General features: G+C 39.4%; 1 protein-coding gene across 8 annotated transcripts in view; it reads left to right on the forward strand.

Moving 5' to 3' along the window:
* The window catches only part of CRB1 (crumbs cell polarity complex component 1), a 163,124-nt gene that overhangs the window by 86,384 nt on the left and 57,351 nt on the right, over positions 1-19,389 (forward strand). For 7 of the 8 annotated variants that reach the window (XM_048861064.2, XM_048861063.2, XM_075131550.1 and 4 more), the window contains one exon: positions 17,749-18,702. The exons of the other annotated variant lie outside the window; for it this stretch is intronic. In XM_048861064.2, the coding sequence (XP_048717021.1) occupies positions 17,749-18,702 (954 nt within the window). The remainder of the gene's footprint in view (positions 1-17,748; positions 18,703-19,389) is intronic. 8 annotated transcript variants of the gene reach the window in all.

Consider the following 19,389-nt stretch of genomic DNA (forward strand, 5'->3'; position numbering starts at 1 on the left):
GTCAGACCAAGTTAAGCATGCTTGATGGGTCCCTACGTTTAGAGTAATAGGAAAGATTTTTTAATGAAGTGAGAATTGACTTTGCAAATAAATTCAGCCTGACTATGATATTCCTGATTTAGAAGGAAAGTTTGTTATAGAACTGCAAACAGGCAAATACAGACCCATTTGCAATGACGATCTGTGCTGCAGTCATGCCAGGGCTGAACCTTGGTAATTCAGGAAGGAGCTCTGGAACTTTTCATGAGGACACTAAATAAAAATATGGCCCCAATTCATACAACTGCTTTGCCCCACTGAAGATAACATTTGGGGCTCTAACATGGCTGTGTATGTTTTCCTCATGCAGAATATGAATTCAACGAGAGATGTGCCACTCCCAAAGCCATCTCCCTGGATTTCTTCCTCCTTGAAAACGCAACAGGAAATTCAAAATTTTCACAGTAACAGGCATCTCTTCAGCAGAAAAAAATGTATAAATATTCAATTCTTTTTTTCTGAGTTGGAAATGCATAGGAAATTAAAACCCAGGGAGCTTCTACTAACACTATTTTCAAACATCTGCAGAGGTTTTTGCTTTAGGATTTCATAGCTGACCCATCATTACTATGATCCATCTTGTCTGGTTACATTGTTACGCAGTGTTATATAATGTAGCCCGACATGACTGACAGTGCCTGCAAGCAGTGGATATTTTGAATCTGGCACATCTCTCTGTGTAAAACATTGCTGTTCATAAACACTTTTTAGCAAACTTGTTTCCTTAAAGGAGGGAGGCAGGAGAGAGAAAGACAAGTATCTTCTCAGCCATGAGCACCCAGAGTCTGGTACAGATAGGATACTTAGAACTGTGGGAGTCCCAATATCCTGTACTTGGGCTGAGCAAGTTCCTATGGAAAGAGAATTGTGTATTATTGGCAGCAGGAGAGTGTTTCTCAAGTGTCTATGCAATGTATTTTCCAAGGACATCTTTCCCCTTCTCTCCTTGCACCCACTGCTGGTGGACTATTCCATTATTGGATGGATACCCTGTTTGAAAATATTCCAAATATCAAGAATTTTTCCTTTTGAGGCTTTCCTTTTGAGGCTTTTAGAGGCCATTACTATTTACCTTGTTTCTTCTAACTACCAAGAATAATTCTTCCCCAGCTTTTTTTCTAGTATATTAGATATTTAGAGTATGTTATGTCCCAGTTTTGTCATCTCTCAGCTAAACTGAATGAATCTAGTTACTTCAATCTCCCCCATATAGAATATGCTCTCTAACCCTTTCATGGTTGTATGGCCTTTACAGTCAGTTTAACTGTACCTGTCCAGTTTAACAGGTTCCATTCAGTATCGTGCAACTGAGACCTGAACACAAAACTCAAACTGTGACCGTCCTATGACTGAATAGAAAATATTTATCAACTCCCTAATACAGCCAGAGACTGGTAAGATCTCTTTCCTGGAACAATGTGGATGCTGATCTTGGTGCCTCTCGAAACTCATGGCATCCTGTTTCAGCTAATGATACATATTTTCCTAACTAGATATTTCCTTCCCCCACATGTCCGACTGAGCTCTTTGTCTAAAGAACAAGTTTGATTGTGCACGGCAGACTGAAGACAAAGACAATTCTATCACTGGCCATGGAGGGTAAAATTGTGCTGTGTTATAAGCAGGCAACACCCCCTCTGAAGTCAATAATGCCGCACATGCGTAATTGACAACAGAAAGTCACTCAGCCTCTGTTACTTAATAGTCTGCTTCTCCAGCTCATGGAAAACTTTAGTTTGTAGAGTTGATGCTTCTCAGCATAATATTGTACAAGTCCACATTGTACTGGTCAAATTTACAATCAGGTTGCCAAATTATGACAGATGCACAACCTGTCATATGCTATGCTTTGGATAATAAAACTTGCAATGAGACAATGAACTGGAGCATTATATAGTCTCACAGGTTCCTAGGAAAATCCTGAAAGAGTCTGACATATACAGAGAAGAAAAAAGAGGAATATGTTGGATGTGTAGGACTCATACATTTTACATGCCCCATATATTCTAGAGTATGAATGGGATATTTAAGATCAGACTTTAAGTAGTAAACAAAATGACCCAATGTAATGGTTCAAAAATGAATGTAAAAGGATCAAATCACATCCTATACAGCCCAACTAACTTCACTGAGTGCTGCACCAACTTACCTCAGCATTAAATTTGTCCAAGTATTAGATTTTTAACAAAAAGTTTTCTTAACATGCATATTTTGCTGTTTTGAATTTTGAAAACAGCCCTATAAACTCACCATTATAAAACCTATTAAAATACAGTGTACTGGGCATTCAGGAAATTAACTTTATTTCGATAAATACTTTTAAAGACAGACGGCCTGATTCTGATCTGTGTAAATCAAGCATAGCCTTGCTGAAGTCAAAGAAGTTAACATAAGTGTAAATCTGGGTAGAAATTAGACAAATGGCTACACAGTGCTGGGCTATATATATAATAATGTTCCTGGAGTTACATTATTGCTTTCTTTATAGAAAGTCTTTCTTGAATAGCTATGATTGTTAATTAAAGTGTTCCAAATGTTCTACATTATCTGTATTAAACTGCACAATCTCTCTTGGCTGGATGGATTGCATTTTGTGGTAAGAGAAAAACATTTGTCATCATTTCACTTCTCATGATCTACGGCATGTGTGTGTTAGTGAACCAGAATTTATTTTGCTCTTCTTTACAAATGAGTTAATGTAATATTGAGGTTTCAGATAACAGTAACCACGTCATGTGTATGCAGTATTTATATATTTGCTATGCCAATAATACTGGCCACTATTCAGATGTCAACTCTGTATTAATCTTGATTCTTAAATGTACAAGAATACAGCCTAGCCAGTATTTTGCTGTTGCAATAGCATTAAATGTTGTAATTCTCTCCTTAATTCATGCTGTGGTGCTTAGATCCTTTAAGGGTCACAAATTGCATTTAGTTAATATATTTCTTTTACTCTACTGTCGGCAGTATCCTCTGTACACTTGAGAAGATTTTTATGCTCCTACTTGTTTTGGCCCATTACTTTGGCAAATGTTATTTTGGATTTTTCAATGTGAAATTCTAGCTTGAAATTTACATGATGCTTTATCCTTTGCTTATGAACCAGCATCACCACACTGATATCAGCAGAGTAATAGGAAAATTCCCCATACTCCCTGCATCTGCTGAGCCAGCAGAGGGAGCATAGTGTTTTATAGATGTGTAGGACCTTATAAACATTGTCAATTGTTTGATTTTAGATTTAGCCTGTTATGTCTGAATGGAGTTTAGCCTGTTATGTCCCAATGGAACAATTAGAGCTTACTCCTGTAGATTGTACTCACTCTTTACAGTCAAGGACTTTTGGGTGAACTCAGGTCCTTAGCATTTTCTTAGGCTTGCATAATGTGAACACTGGGCCTCAGGATTCAGGAGATTATGGAAGTTGAGCTTTGGTGTCGTGTTGATTCACACAGACCTGGAGATGCTATGAAAAATCAGGAGCTGCAGCTTTGTGCAGACATGAAGAAGTAACTTGATAGTTGAACCGAGGCTAACATCCACTGAAAGGTGAATAGGCCTCTGATGCTTTCACACAGGAAAATAACATGGTACTTCCATTCCCGTGTGCTGTGTCCTGTTGATGGGGAAGGATGTCTTATTGATGAAATGACTTCATATTTAAGATGGACAGTGTGGAAGGAAGTGTCAAAGTGCCAGATCCCGAGCACTCACAACACACACTGCAGTCTCAACAAAATAAATATTTTGAGTATTTTATATATATATATATATATATATATATTATACACACACACACACACACACTCATGTGTTCTCCAGATTGTTAAAACAGCATTAAAGTAGGTTAGAAACAAGTATGCCGTCCTTTACATAAGGTTCCCATAGTACCAGTGACATAAATGATCTCACCTTTTGAGCATAATGGGCACCTACATCTAGGCTCTGAAATGTCAAGGGTAATTACAAACTTTGTTTTCAAATACATTTAATAGTTTATTTATGGTGTGAAATGCTTTTTTACCCTTTTGAACTTTCAGGTTTCCAGGCTAAGCAAAATTGTGGGCATTTTCCTTCAAAAAATAATTGCATCTGGACTGAGAAATTGTGTGCCAAGATCCAGCCTGAAGTAAATTAAGTGGGCTGAGCTAACAGGCTGGCTGGTGGTAGAATTCAGTACTTCCATGCAAGAGATGTGAGTTTCAGTCGAGGATGTGACCTCTTACTTCAGAGGCCAACATGGATGGGAATCACTGCAGAGACACCACACTTATCCTGGGAGAAAGGAATGTCTTGCATGGATGATTCACAAACAGTTAAAGAGATGTAGTGTCAGGCTCCACAGGGAATACAACCTACTTTTTTATAGGTCATCATGGTGTGATGCTCTGTACCTCAGGGGGACACCCTACACCCCCATGTTCATCTTTATAAAATGATTGTGTGGTATCCAGTGCAAAGTTTGTCATGTTGGGTGTCTTCGAAAGGCTCATAATGCACTGAGCATGGTTGTTATAGTGATGTTATTGTAATTGTTACAGTAATGTTATAGTATGGTTATAGGTTATAATTACATGTATATAGTTCTGAGGATGAAAATGTATCCTCATGGCTTACAGCAAGCCCAGGCAAAAACTCTCCAAGAACAGAGAGGCAGTTCACACCTCGTCAGGGCATGGATGGGACAAACCCAGCTCAGCCTCACAGGAACAATGGACGCCGGCTTAGGCAGCAACAAAAGAATCTGTTAGCCCCTCAAGGGAGCCACCCCAGTTCCTTTGGTCAGTTTGGGACTGCGATGAAGTAATGCTCACCTGACCCTGAAGGGGTAGCGGGGAAGTCAAGAGGAATTAAAGGACATGATAAAAGGAGAGACATTTTGCCATGTTCTCTTTTTTCTACCTACATCTACAGACACCACCACCACCACCACCAAATGACTGAAACTCTGATCAAAGGGAGAGCCTGACTGAAAAGTAACCAGCCACCCTGTGGTGAGAAGCATCTAAGTTTGTAAGAAAACGAAATGCACAAACCTTATCTCAAATGGAGTTCCCAAAACACTTTAATCCAAACACACTGGCATAGATAAAACAATAAAATAAGTTTATTAACTACAGAAAGATTGCTTTTAAGTGATTACAAGTAATGAGGCATAAAAGTGAGAATTTGGTTACAAGAAAATAAAAGGTAAAATGCGATTAAGAACTAACTTAACAAGCTAAATGAATTCAAAGCAAAATGTCTCTCTCACAAATGATTTTGCGGTCTTACTGGGTGGATGCCTTTCATCCAGGACCCCTCCCCCCGGTCCAGTGTTTCTTTTCTTGTCCTTCAGGTGTTGTGGATGTCGTGGGCAGAGAGAAAGAGAGGAGAGAGGTACAAAATTTATCATAGTCTTGTAAAAAGGATGAACATAAGGTTACAGACTGTCACACCTGCCTCACAGAAGTGCTTAGATTTAGTTAATAATGCACAGCATTTGAAATTGAAAAGCATTATGTCAGGCTCCCTGATCCTACAAACCACTACAACTGGACCTCATGCTTCTGTGAGGAAGCTTTAAACATAGTAGGTAAGAATGAAGCCTAGTCATGTTTGCAAGATCAAGCCCTCGTTGCTTGGTTTTATTATTTTTAAGAGAACTCCTACTATTTTATACCTTGTAAAGATGGTTTCTTGCCTCAGAAAATTGACTAGTATTTCAACTACCCAAATGTTCTGTTTTCTGATAAAACTACATACACCAGATTCCCATTGTAACCCATCAAGGACAAAAACCAAAAATCCCCCTGCCTGAAACACCTCCTCCCAAAAACCCCTGTGTGTGTTTTCATGCTTCTTGACTGAACCCAGGAGGTTTACATTTTGCTGACAGTTAATTATCACTGATTAGTCCCATGACTAAGGTCTTCTCAAGTACATGAAAAAGTATGTCACAATACCAAGCAGTAAAATAATCTGGAGAAATGAGTACCAAAAAATTTGTATTTTATGTGGTGTGTCACATAAAAGCTCTTTTACCTCAATTGTTCCCTGTAGCATCGCGCTCTTAATTGTTTTAGTGTTTGCAGGTAGTAAGAACATGAATGATAGTACTTTGCATATTTATATCAGCTCATTTGCACTGCTTGAAGTCAACACTAAAGTGATTATAATGAGGTATGACCTGTTTTTGTTTAGATATGCTTACTGACTCTTTCAGGTGCAAGGAGAAGTTAAAAGAAGCTAAACTAACCTTTTACTTCCCTTAAGGATGCTGATCACCTTTTTAAAAAGAAAATATTTTAATTACCTTGAAAATAGGGACATTGCTGTTTGTTTAGGAGGGAATGGATTAAGGAAAAGGAAAAATGCAGCATAGGTGGCTAATTTGTGCTGGTAATTAGTTGCTAGAAATAGATTCATTGGGCCTTGTTCAGATTGATCTCACTCTGGTGTAAACTCTGAGATTCTAGCTATGTTAACAAGAAGACATTATTAGATAATCATAAAGTTCAATAGGATCATGGATAATACACTGTAATGTCGGCACTGATTTTTTTCCTACCAAAAGAATTTATGCTTATTTATTATTAGGTTGTGTGCATATGGAGAGGGGCTGTGTCTGAGGTTAAGCCTTAGGGCTTGTCTCCATGAACACTTAGTTCATGGCAATCAAGGCTGTGAATTTACCCCATGCCTGTGTGCCATGCACTAAGTGTCCATGTGAACACTGCTGATGCATTGTAAAAGCTCCCTAGTGTGCTTTTTGATCTACCCTGCTTTGTGTACAGCAACACCCATATATAGTAAAATCCATGCCCTTACAATCTGCTGTACCCAGTCCAGAGCAAACCATAATTAAATACAATGGTGAGGACAAAGGTTATTGAAAGTATGTTTCGAGGAGAAGTAGAGACTCATTTTTCTACTTTATATCCAGCATAATATATACATACAGTATATACACATCTATTTTTAGGGCTCTATTCTCCTTTTAGCTGGGTATGCCCTATTAAAACTATCATTTTCTAGCCTACTGGCTTTTTGAATTTATTGTAATATGGACTGACAATGAGGTTATGCAAACACAGTCACTTTTATAGATTGTAGAGATGCACATTGGTTTTAGCAAAACAAAATTTCTTGCAAATCACTGAAATATTTTCCCAAGCTACTATCTCCTTGGGCAACAGTTAGGGGCAGGAGCAGTTTCACACTAGACAGCACAATGGCTGTACATGCCTATCTCAATTAGAACAAAGAGGAAATGGCCGACAAGAGACAAGATACAAAATTCCTTTTACAAGAGACTGGATGCAGCCAAGACTCTCAATAGCTGTATTCATCAAACAGCAAACGTTCTTAAAAACCCTTCAGAAGTTTTAGGAGTGAAAATTAATTTATTTTTTTAAATTCCAGAGTGAGGTTTTCTTTAATCAAATGCTCAAAACAGATTTTAAGTCAATGACACATGACCTTGTATGAACCTATTAAAGAGCTCAAAGGGATTGTTTGCTTTAAGATCCCTAAGGATACTTGGCAGTTCAAACATACACAGTATATGTTGGTACAAGTGTGTAATCTACACAAAATACAAAACAGATCATTGATGTTTTGAATTTAACAGTCTGGTTGGGATACCCAGCAAAGTGAAACATGAAAAATGGGGTGAATTGTTAACAAATCTCTCTCTGACATTCTGCCATGGCACTTGCAATTACAACATACTGCAAGTAGAAAATAAAACATCTTTCTTTGGCTTTCACATGTCTAGTCCGCAGCTCCTTCCAATCAGTTGTAATCCTGTCTCCAGTCCTTTTGACGCCCCTGTCCCACTTATTTCTGTTCTATTTTGGTCCCTATTTTCCTCCACCTTTTGTAAGTTGACAGTCTGCTTCCCCTCATATGACTGCCTTTTCTCCATTACAAAATCCAATGGCCTCTTGTTTTTCCTAACTCTTTTCTATCTTCTGCCTTTGACACTGCTGATTTTGTCCTCCCTGAATCCACCTTCGATCTTTTTTAGCCTCTTTCTCCCTCCCCCTGTTTATATTCACGTACACATATATATAAAATGTGAGCTCACTGTTGCTGAGACAAAATCACTATTCTGCCTCCCAAACTATCTCTACTTGTCTTTCTCTTACATCATTGATGCCATCCTCCCCATCACCCAGACCAGTATTTCTGGTGTCATCTTTGATGCCTTCATCTCCTTTTCTTAGAATCATAGAAGACTAGGGTTGGAAGAGTCCTCAGGAGGTATCTAGTCCAACCCCCTGCTCAAAGCAGGACCAACCCCAACTAAATCATCCCAGCCAGGGCTTTGTCAAGCCTGACCTTAAAAACCTCAAAGGAAGGCGATTCAATCACCTCCCTAGGTAACACATTCCAACACTTCACCACCCTCCTAGTGAAAAAGTTTTTCCTAATATCCAACCTAAACCTCCCGCACTGCAACTTGAGACCATTGCTCCTTGTTCTGTCATCTGCCACCACTGAGAACAGCTAGCTCCATCCTCTTTGGAACCTCCCTTCAGGTAGTTGAAGGCTGCTATCAAATCCCCCCTCACTCTTCTCTTCTGCAGACTAAATAAGCCCAGTTCCTTCAGCTTCTCCTCATAAGTCATGTGCCCCAGCCCCCTAATCATTTTTGTTGCCCTCTGCTGGACTCTCTCCAATTTGTCCACATCCTTTCTGTAGTGGGGAGCCCAAAACTGGACACAGTACTCCAGATGTGACCTCACCAGTGCTGAATAGAGGGAAATAATCATTTTCCTTGATCTGCTGGCAATGCTCCTACTAATGCAGTTCAATATGCCTCTAGCTTTCTTGGCAACAAGGGCACACTGCTGACTCATATCCAGCTTCTTATCCACTGTAATCCCCAGGTCCTTTTCTGCAGAACTGCCTCTTAGCTAGTCGGTCCCCAGCCTGTAGCAGTGCATGGGATTCTTCTGTCCTAAGTGCAGGACTCTGCACTTGTCCTTGTTGAACCTCATCAAATTTTTTTTTTGTCTAATCCTCCAATTTGTCTAGGTGGACCCTATCCCTACACTCCAGTGTATCTATCTTTCCCTCCAGCTTAGTGTCATCCATGAACTTCCTGACGCTGCAATCCATCCCATCATCCAGATCATTAATGAAGACGTTGAACAAAACCGGCTCCAGGACAGGCCCCTGGGGCACTCTGCTGGATACCAGCTGCCAACTAGACATTGAATCGTTGATCACTACCCGTTGAGCCCAGCAATCTAGCCAGGTTTCTGACCACCTTACAGTCCATTCATCCAATCGACACTTTTTTAACTTGCTGGCAAGAATACTGTGGGAGACCGTATCAAAAGCTTTGCTAAAGTCAAGGTATATCATGTCCACTGCTTTCCCCATATCCACAGAGCCAGTTATCTCATCATAGAAGGCAATCAGGTTGGTCAGGCATGACTTGCCCTTGGTGAATCCATGTTGACTCTTCCTGATCACCTTTCTCTCCTCCAAGTGCTTCAAAATGGATTCTCCCTTTACGTTAAGGTCCTCTCCAAATCCTCCTCTTTTTTGCCACGAATTCATCTCCAAAATCTTACCTGCTGTAGCACTACTATTGCCACCCTCCTTGTCCCAGTTGGTCCTTTCTGGCTCATATCCAACTTGGGATCAAGGACGGGGGAGACCGAAAGGCCCCTGAATTGTCTGCTCAGTAGTTGCCAATGTGTACCCCAGAGGCCAGGGAAGTAACTGGATGACAATCTATCTGAGCTATGGACAAGCATAATAGGGTGCTGTGGGCATGAGTGTTATGCCATCTCTGCTCTTAAAAAATGGAACTATTCAATGTCTTCTGTACACTGATTTGGTGATAAATGTGTAAGTCAGTGAACTAGTAGCAATGTCTGGTGTCTGCAGCTATTTACAAACTGAGCGATGTTCCTACTGGCTATCTCAAGAGGACCAGAGCAGAGAGAACATGAACATCACTGGTCCGTGGCTAGAACTGTTTAAAATCATCTGGAAATATAGAAATGTCTGAAAATGAGAAAAATAAAATAAAATAAGCAAGGCAAAAAATACCCCCAAAACAAATCTTAGTAAATGAGTATAAATATTAGCTGTGTCCTCCAGAAGACACCTTTTCATCCAACAGATACAAACAGGCTAACATATGTGGATATAGACACCCTGCCCCATAAAAGTGAAATGCAAGTGAACTAATCAGTTCTACAGAAGTAGGGACATGGTTGGGGCTTGAATTGGTTGCCATTCAGGGGAGGCATGGCATTAGTAGCACTTGTTTCTCCTGTTTTTCTGATTAAGGCCCCAGTCCTATAAGCAGATCCACATGGGCAGGCTCAGGGGGGCTGTCCAAGTGAATCTAGAGTAGGCCTAGGGGCAAGCAACAGCTATGCCATGCTGTTCTTCTATGAGAAGGCTTCATGCTATTCTCAAGCCCAAGAGTTGCTAGCCTCTGACCATGCTCTACATAGACTATTGAGTAAGATATACTGATGCCTAGCAAAGCAATCTCATGAAAAAAGCCCAGCTGAAATGACTTAGAAGCTGATGCCAGTGGTTAAATAGGCTGGCTGTTTCCAATATTTGTAAAATAAAATAAACAGGCCGGTCCTCACTACACAATCACCTACAGCAGGTATTTTTGTTTTCAAATGAAATCTATTTAAGGTGTTACCAAACATCTAACAAATGGAAAAAAATGTCCAAATGCTGTTGCGCTCAAAAAGGTTTAATGATGTAAGAGATTAAGGCCTTTTCCCCCCCTGCTTAAAAAAAAATCCATGAAGGCTGAAAAGTTCAAACCAGTCTATGAAGTTTCAGCCCAGTGCAATTTAAAAAGGTTGAGTTACAGCATATTATACCAAACGTAGCACATTATGAATTCCATATTCCCTCAGCAAGAGTGGCATATTTAATGAGTAAGCCAAGTCATTCAGCTCTGTTTCCATTTTATGTTTTTCCCAAAATTGTATTAGGCTAAAATGGACATTTCAACTGGCAAGAGGAAAAATAGCAGAATAATGAATTTGTAGGCAATAAAGCAATAACTAACAAGTTACTAGGACTTTACAAAACGTGTGTTCTATGTGAAAGGTATCATGTGTACATTATCTCAATGTCAGCAAAAGCTTTTTATAATGCAGTTTTAAACAGGGTTTTCAACTTTCCACGTGCGTCAGCCCTACGCTGTATTTTGTCTTTTGTACTATATGACTTTTTCCTGCTAAAACAGCCACACAAGATTTGCCAGAGCATATCTGATTGCTGGTTGGATTAAGACCAGCATCCAGCAAAAGTCATTTTTTTACATTCCAAAAGTAAGAGAAAAAAAATCCTTTAATTCACCTCACCAGCTCTGCAGTGTACGAAGCAGTAAAATTTCCCTCCTGACCCCTGTGGTAACTGATTTACACCCTGAAGCATGAGATTTAATTACCATTATTTGAGGACAGTCGATTTCGCTTCCTTGCACTCTCTCACTCATAAAGGTGCATTTCCTCCTTCCAGCAAAAAGTAATTATCTCTTTGCAATTATCAGCACAGATGTGGCAAAATTTGAATTTTCATGATTATTCAATAAGATTTGGAGCACTGAAGAATATGTACCCAGTGAGATCATTCAGCTGGCCTCAGGATTAATGAGTCTCTTGAATAGAAGATGCTGCATAGAGTGAAGGGGCTTTTATAAGAGACTGTTCCAATACAACTGTTAAGATGGGCGGGGAAAGGATAATTACAGATTCTTCCCTGTCCATCCCCAAGAATACATATTTTTAAAGGGCACATTATCATTTAGGTTGCTGCAAGGTTGACTCTTATTTTCATTAGAGTTAGCTTCATTTACACTTTAGACACTGGGAATTATTCAGCTTTGTGAGAGAGATGAGCCAAAACCAAAATACCATATCTGAACTCTTTGTAAGGTTCTGAACCAAAACCCTCAGATCTGAGCACTCTTGAACTTGGAGTTTGAACCCCACATCTGAGCCTTCCCAAGTTGCAGGGTGCTCAGATTTGGTTCATGATAGTGTTAGCTTCAAGCTGCAAACTGGAATCCAGAAACATGGTTTTCTTTCATGCCCATCTCCCTGTAGAACAAATGTGTAGTTGATAAACTTGAATTTTCTGGGTGTGGATGGCAGAACTTCCTCCATAGGTGGAGCAAGCAGAAATTTGACCAACTGTAAAAGCAGCTGCTCGGGCCTTCAGTGAGGATTCAATGCTGATTTTAGCTGACTGGTTGATTGTATTTGACTCCCCTTGCAAGCAGCCACGGAACAGGTTGTTTGACCTCTCTAGCTGAGATCCTGATTCTCAAAATGTGAAACTTTTTGCTTGTACATTGAGCCCATTTGTTAAAGAAATAATCCAGTGACAGTAGCAAACTCCCAAGTGCCATTGTACCAGAGTGACTTTTCAGTAGAGAAATGCACTTTGAGCCTTGTAAAGTACCCAGATACCACAGCATGAGCACCAGATAAATGCTGATAATAATCTTTAATCATAACACGTTACTAGTGTTTCCATAATTTTGTATAAGACTTCCTGAGTTACTTTTGAAAGAGTCTGAATTACTCGGTTCCAAAGCATATGCATTTGTTATATGCATGATCACACTATATACATAACTCTTTTCAGGCTGAAGGGGGTGGCTTAGTTATTTAAACATCAGGTTGCAAACAGCCAGGTCCCATGGCACTCTGGATTCAAATGCTGGCAGGGTCATCTCAGCCCTTCAATCTGTCAAGGTAGAGCAACTGAGTTTCCTGTATATGGGCATCTTTGGGACCATAAAAGCCATATGCCTGAGACACAAAGCTCTGACAACCCTGATACTGGGTGTGGGCACTCAAAGCCAGTCTGTGTAACCACTAGACGGGGGGAGGGGGGGTGTTGCATGTCCCAGGCACTCAGGGATGTTCTGATTTACCATACCCCAGATAGATTCAAATTGCAGGGCTCCTGTAGAACTATGACCACCTTTTAAAGATGCCCTCACCCCCCAAGGAGTGTGACAGTGCACATTTAGATGGGGCATTATAAGTTATAGCTTGAGAAAGAGTCCAAGTATACATGTCTACTGCGTAAGCAGCATAATGAGTCTTACATTAAGCCCTACTGATCTGGCTTGGGGAAAATACACTGTCAGCTACATCAGCAAACATAGTACGTACATGGAACAAGCTAATCCTGGAAAAGAAGCCCTCATTTCTAGAATTGTTTCAAAATTTACAGAAACTTATTTCATGGACCACATAAATATTGTAAGATCCATTTTACTGCGGAAAAAAATGATTGCAACTAGGATGCAGGCTTACGCTGTTATAATGACAGTATTTACAGGTAATTGGGGTTTCTTGTTGTTGTTGCTAAACTGTGTCTTGGCTCAGACCTCTCAGTGTTTTCTGGCAGTTAGACTGTACTGAACATACAGTTACTGACCTGAATAGTACTTGCATAATATTTAGAATGCATTGAGAAATTGAGATGGGAGGGGATGGTAAACGGATTTCTAAGCAAAGACGCAAACAAATGTTTAATTCAGATAATAGCTTTAATTTTAATTATTTAATGGAGTGAAAATTAATGGACACTTGGCAGAATTAAATTTGAATAATTGCTTTTGTCATTCAATTTCTGTGGCAATCACTTGCTACTAATTTTGAAACAAAAAGCTTAATTTAATATTTTAAGAATTTGGTGAGTAAACAGCTTTAATATCTTAATAGCACATTAAAATGCAAAGAAATTATCAGTTTTTTCAAGAACAAGGTCAAACGGACACATTTCATCCAATTTTTTAAATAAATTGCATCATCTCAGATGGGGAAAAATTAACATATGGTATATGAAGAAAAACATTTTTAAAGTATTCCTGATTTCAAATTGTATTATGAAATAAATGGTGTACAAAAGAAGGCTGGCTAATTTTACTTTTAAAAGAATGTACAATGTATTTAGCTGAGCAGATGCTTATAACTACCAAAACAATTAGCACTGAAGTGACAATTACTATTCCTTCTTAACTAATTTTTGGTCTGTCTCATGGCCTACCTGTATGCAAACTATTTTTTACATGATGACTTGTACACCAAACTGAGATTGGTGAACCACATAGGCAGTTCTATAAATATTGACTAATCCTTTTATCTTGAGTGACAGTGGTCCTTGCTTGCACAGCCAATTGGCAAATAACAAGCAATATCAGCCAGTGCTTGTAAGGAGGTTTAATTATTCTTTTCAGAGTAACAGACGTGTTAGTCTGTATTCGCAAAAAGAAAAGGAGTACTTGTGGCACCTTAGAGACTAACCAATTTATTTGAGCATAAGCTTTCGTGAGCTACAGCTCACTTCATCGAATGCATACTGTGGAAACTGCAGAAGACATTATATACACAGAGACCATGAAACAATACCTCCTCCCACCCCACTCTCCTGCTGGTAATAGCTTATCTAAAGTGATCACTCTCCTTACAATGTGTATGATACTCAAGTTGGGCCATTTCCTGCACAAATCCAGGTTTTCTCACCCTCCCTGGAAATGGCCCAACTTGATTATCATACACATTGTAAGGAGAGTGATCACTTTAGATAAGCTATTACCAGCAGGAGAGTGGGGTGGGAGGAGGTATTGTTTCATGGTCTCTGTGTATATAATGTCTTCTGCAGTTTCCACAGTATGCAACCGATGAAGTGAGCTGTAGCTCACGAAAGCTTATGCTCAAATAAATTGGTTAGTCTCTAAGGTGCCACAAGTACTCCTTTTCTTTTTTATTATTCTTGAGAACTAAACAGGGATTTAATCTTTGGCTTTTCGGTGGGGCTTGCATGTATGTTTTATGTTGATCTTAATACAAACTAGAATATATATGGTTTGTTATTATTTTTGAAATCTCATATAATACTGCTTAAACAACAGAGATTCACATTCAGACATTGAAATTCTTATGAAATAATGTTTCCTAAAATTTATCCTAACATGCAGGTTCTTTACATTCCAGGGTTTTTCCTTCTGTAGGCAAAGGAACACTGTAGTGTGGTTTCATTCTTGGTCATACATCACCATTAGTAAATGTTCTATTTAATTTAAAAAGTGGAAATGTATATGATTTACAACCAAATGTTCTTTGTTCATGGAATTATTTTCATTACTTAATTTTTATACTGATGTGAACTTAAGGCCTGATTCTCTGCTGCTTTGTACCTTCTGTAGTCATTGACTCCTACACAAAATAAATACAAAGTGTGTGTGATTGCTACTATTCTGACTTCACACCCACTTACCATGGGTATGAATGACTACACTAACTGCAAAAAGTGGAGAATCAGCCCTTTTTTGTGATACCTTTATGAGTGGCAGGAAGGATAAACTGGAAGGATAGACTCAATGATATATGTGCAGGGCTCAGACAGGTGAAATGGGGATACATAAGTACCTAGACAGACCACATATTGTGCCGTCTACTTTGCCAATTCACGCTATGAAAGGTGTAGTATGAAGTTCTGATCCATACATTGTTAAATGAATTCTGAAGACTCTGAGGGCATACAGCTCTTGGCATACTTAAGCATCCAGCTGATTCTACTGCTTCAATATTACATACATTTTTAGCCCTGACATAAAAACCCAGTGACACCTAAAGGGCTACAAAAGCAGTGCATGACAGTTGTACATTGTACACTTGTGGACACTTCATTCGTTATGTTAAAGGCAGAAAAAGTGGGCTACATCAGGAAGATGATGTATTAAAACATCGGCTGAAGCATAGCAGCTCAATGGAACTTCACTTTTCATATAGTCAAATAACTTCTAGTATAGCAAAAAGCAGGACAGGACTACAGCATATAGATTACTGTAAACTGGGTAAGGCAGATATTGTTCTGGCCCCCAGTCAATGAAGGTTTAGAAAGTGAACTTGACTTTAAGAAAGTCGGTCCCAATTATTCCTATTTCTGTCAGGTGTCACTACACATTAATGTACAAATAGACATCTCATGATGGAATATTTATAAGCTAGCTGGGAAACAGACAGACTACAGCAGTAATAGTCCATTGCCAAAACATAAGAGATAGTACTGGCTACATTTGATGATCTGAAGTTTCGTCTGGAAACTTCACACCATAATTTGAGAATGATAAATGACAAGGGTCATTGCTAAGACAGGGGTCTAGCTTTGATAATGATTGAGTAAAGTGGACAGACAATGAATTAGTATGGCTGCTATTCCAAACTAATCAAAATAGTTTAACTTGTTCCTATAATTTCCCTTGGAGGACGTTTGTGTTTTGCTGTAGTAGGTCAATCTCTTTATAGGTTTACATTCAAAGACAGGTACAGTATGTGATAGCAAATTATCTTCAATGAAGGGAATAGTTTCTTATCATATGCTGTTAACTGCACTACAGAGTTCTTATACAGTTCCTGGAGAGCCAACATAGACCCATCTAAGCCAATTTAATTTCAGTGGGAGATATTTGAGTTCAAACATTATTTTGGTTAATTACTTCATAATGATCATACATTGAAATTATATTTCAACTAAAGAGCTCCAGACATTTCATTTCATTCTCTGGAATAAAAACTGGGGAGGAAAATGGAATCTTTGTGTTACAACGCATGTGAGTTTTCAACCAAAAATCCCACTGGGATCTTCTGCAGGCCTCCATGGGAGTGTAAATGGATTTCCCCTCTCCATTGCATATGTACTGGTCACTTGTGAATGATGTGGTTCCTGGCTGTTCTGCATGAAAAGGGAAACTGGGGGATATAGGCCCCATTTATTAAGTTTCAGATCTATGTCAGATATGTATTGTTAGCATCAGAGTGAATCTGTTGAAGGAAGGGAAAGGTCACTCCCGAAACGTCGTGAAGTGAGCACTGAATATCAGAACTAACGGGTCACCCTGGAGAAAGCTGAATCTATAAAAGGAGGAGTGGAGACGTGATTATGGGAAAGCTTTTTTCTATTTAAGGTACGTATATGGCCTCCATCACTGTAGTTTCTCAGCACTTGACAATCGTTCATGTATTTATCCTCACAATACCCCTGTGAGGCTGGGAAGTGCCAGTATTCCATACCTTACAGATAGGAACAGAGGCACAGAGAGACTAAACGGCTTGCCCTGGGTCACACAGGATGTTTGCTGCAGAGCTGGACTTAAATCAGGTTTCCCGCAGCCCAAGTAGCGCTCTACCCACGGGACCATCCTTCCCCTCAACTGAATGAATGTAAATGAGAAAGAAGAACTTGCAGTCTCTGAGCTATGTATTATTTTATTATTCATACATATTAATGAACAGTTCTTGGCTTTTACCATGTGATAAAAAAAATGTATTTTTCCAGAAGAATTGCCACTTTCACACCCACTCTGCCATGGAAAGCAATTTGTTGGATCACATCTTCTCTCAATTTGATTACACTGCCATTCAAGACAAATGTGTAGCTTGTTCTTTTCTTCATCACTTACTTACCACATGTACAGTGTATGTACAGAGCTTAGCACAAGGCCCTGACCCTGATTGGCACCACTATACACTACTGCAGTACAAAACAATAACAGCATCTATTCTCATTGCTGTCAACCACTGGGGACCAACCATCCCTCGATAAACAGATTACCCCCTGTAATTAGAGTTCATTTTATTAAATATCTAAAACAGTTTGAGAAAAACTGGCCTGCACTTATCCAATCAAATCTTCTTTTTTTAGGTATTCACTGTGAAGAAGACATTAATGAATGTTACATGAACCCTTGCCAAAATGGTGGCACTTGTGAGAATTTTCCTGGAAATTACACTTGTCATTGCCCATTTGGAGAGAAGGAGGGGATTTCTTTTGGTGGCAGGAACTGTACTGAGGTCCTCCTTGGCTGCAATGACCATCAATGCAAAAACAGTGGTTTATGTATCCCACATCTAAAAAATGGCCACCATGGATCCAGCTGCATCTGCCCACCTGGGTATACTGGAACACACTGTGAAACAATAACCACCTTTTCTTTTGAGGGAAATGGTTTCCTGTGGGTGAACAGTGACATGACCGCTGTACAGGGATCTTTCTATAACATAAACCTGAGGTTTCAGACTGTGCAACCTACAGCTTTTATATTTCACCGCGGGAAGAAAGATACGTTTGTCACGTTGGAGTTACTGAACGGCTACTTACGCTTATTCATGCAAGTCAATAACCAGCCACAGGTTCTTTTGCATATTTCACATAATGTCAGTGATGGAGAATGGCATTCTGTGGAGGTAACCTTAGCAAGAGCTGTTACCCTTAATCTACTTGACAGCTCTTGTATAGAATCATGTGTCAATAAATCTACTGCTGCAATAGATAGTGATCAACTGATGCTTGCATTTCAGAACATATTTTTGGGTGGTTTACGAGAGGGAAACATGAGCAGTGACTCTCCACCTAACATCTATAATATGCATTCGGCACCTTCATTTGTAGGCTGTCTTCAGGACATTGAAATAGACTTGAACATTATTACCCCTGAGAACATATCAAGTGAAACATCTTTAAATGTCAAATCAGGCTGTACGAAACAGGACAGGTGTGAAAACCACCCTTGTCAAAATAGGGGACGCTGCATCAACTTGTGGCTGAGTTATCAATGTGACTGCTACAGGCCCTACACAGGGCCAAACTGTTCAACAGGTAAGATAATGTTTTTGGCATTAGTGTATTAAACACCAGCTCAAAGCATAATCACAAATAACAAATCTGTTTATATCAGTGATGAAATGCCATGACCCTTAAGACCTCCGCTGCTTACTTTCAACTGGTGAGAAAACACAAGAGGTTAGTAGAAGCACTTGTTCATTATTTTCTAGTTCTCTCTATAGGAAGCCTAAATTTCAATCAGGCAGAAAAGTCAAGCTAAATTGATGGGTTCTGCTCATCCAGTGCTTTAATTTTTTTTTAGTTTTAATATGCCATTAAACTTTGGGAAACTCAGGTTTACTGTAGGTGTAGCACCCAGTAACCTAAAGGCTATGTCTACACTATAAGCTAATGGTGTGATTCCCCTGCTCATGTACACATACTTGCCCTAGCTCTCATCCAGATAGAGTGAATATAAATAGCAGGGAAGCCACTGTAACACTGGTATCAACAGTGGAAGCACAGCTGAGCCAGACTGACTACAAACCTCTCTGAAACTGGGCTAGCTAGCTTGATGACAGCTAGTGTGAGTACATGTCCATGACAGGGGAATCACATCACGAACTTGTAATATAGACATAGCCTTAGGAGCTTAAGTCCTATTTTTAAAACTCACTTAGGTACTAGTGAGTCTCAGTATCTGTATGTAAAGCAGTACTCCTGTTTTTGAGGGTAAATGAA

This window comes from Caretta caretta, chromosome 8 (genome assembly GCF_965140235.1).
Source record: "Caretta caretta isolate rCarCar2 chromosome 8, rCarCar1.hap1, whole genome shotgun sequence".
In the NCBI taxonomy this organism is placed as follows: Eukaryota; Metazoa; Chordata; order Testudines; family Cheloniidae; genus Caretta; species Caretta caretta.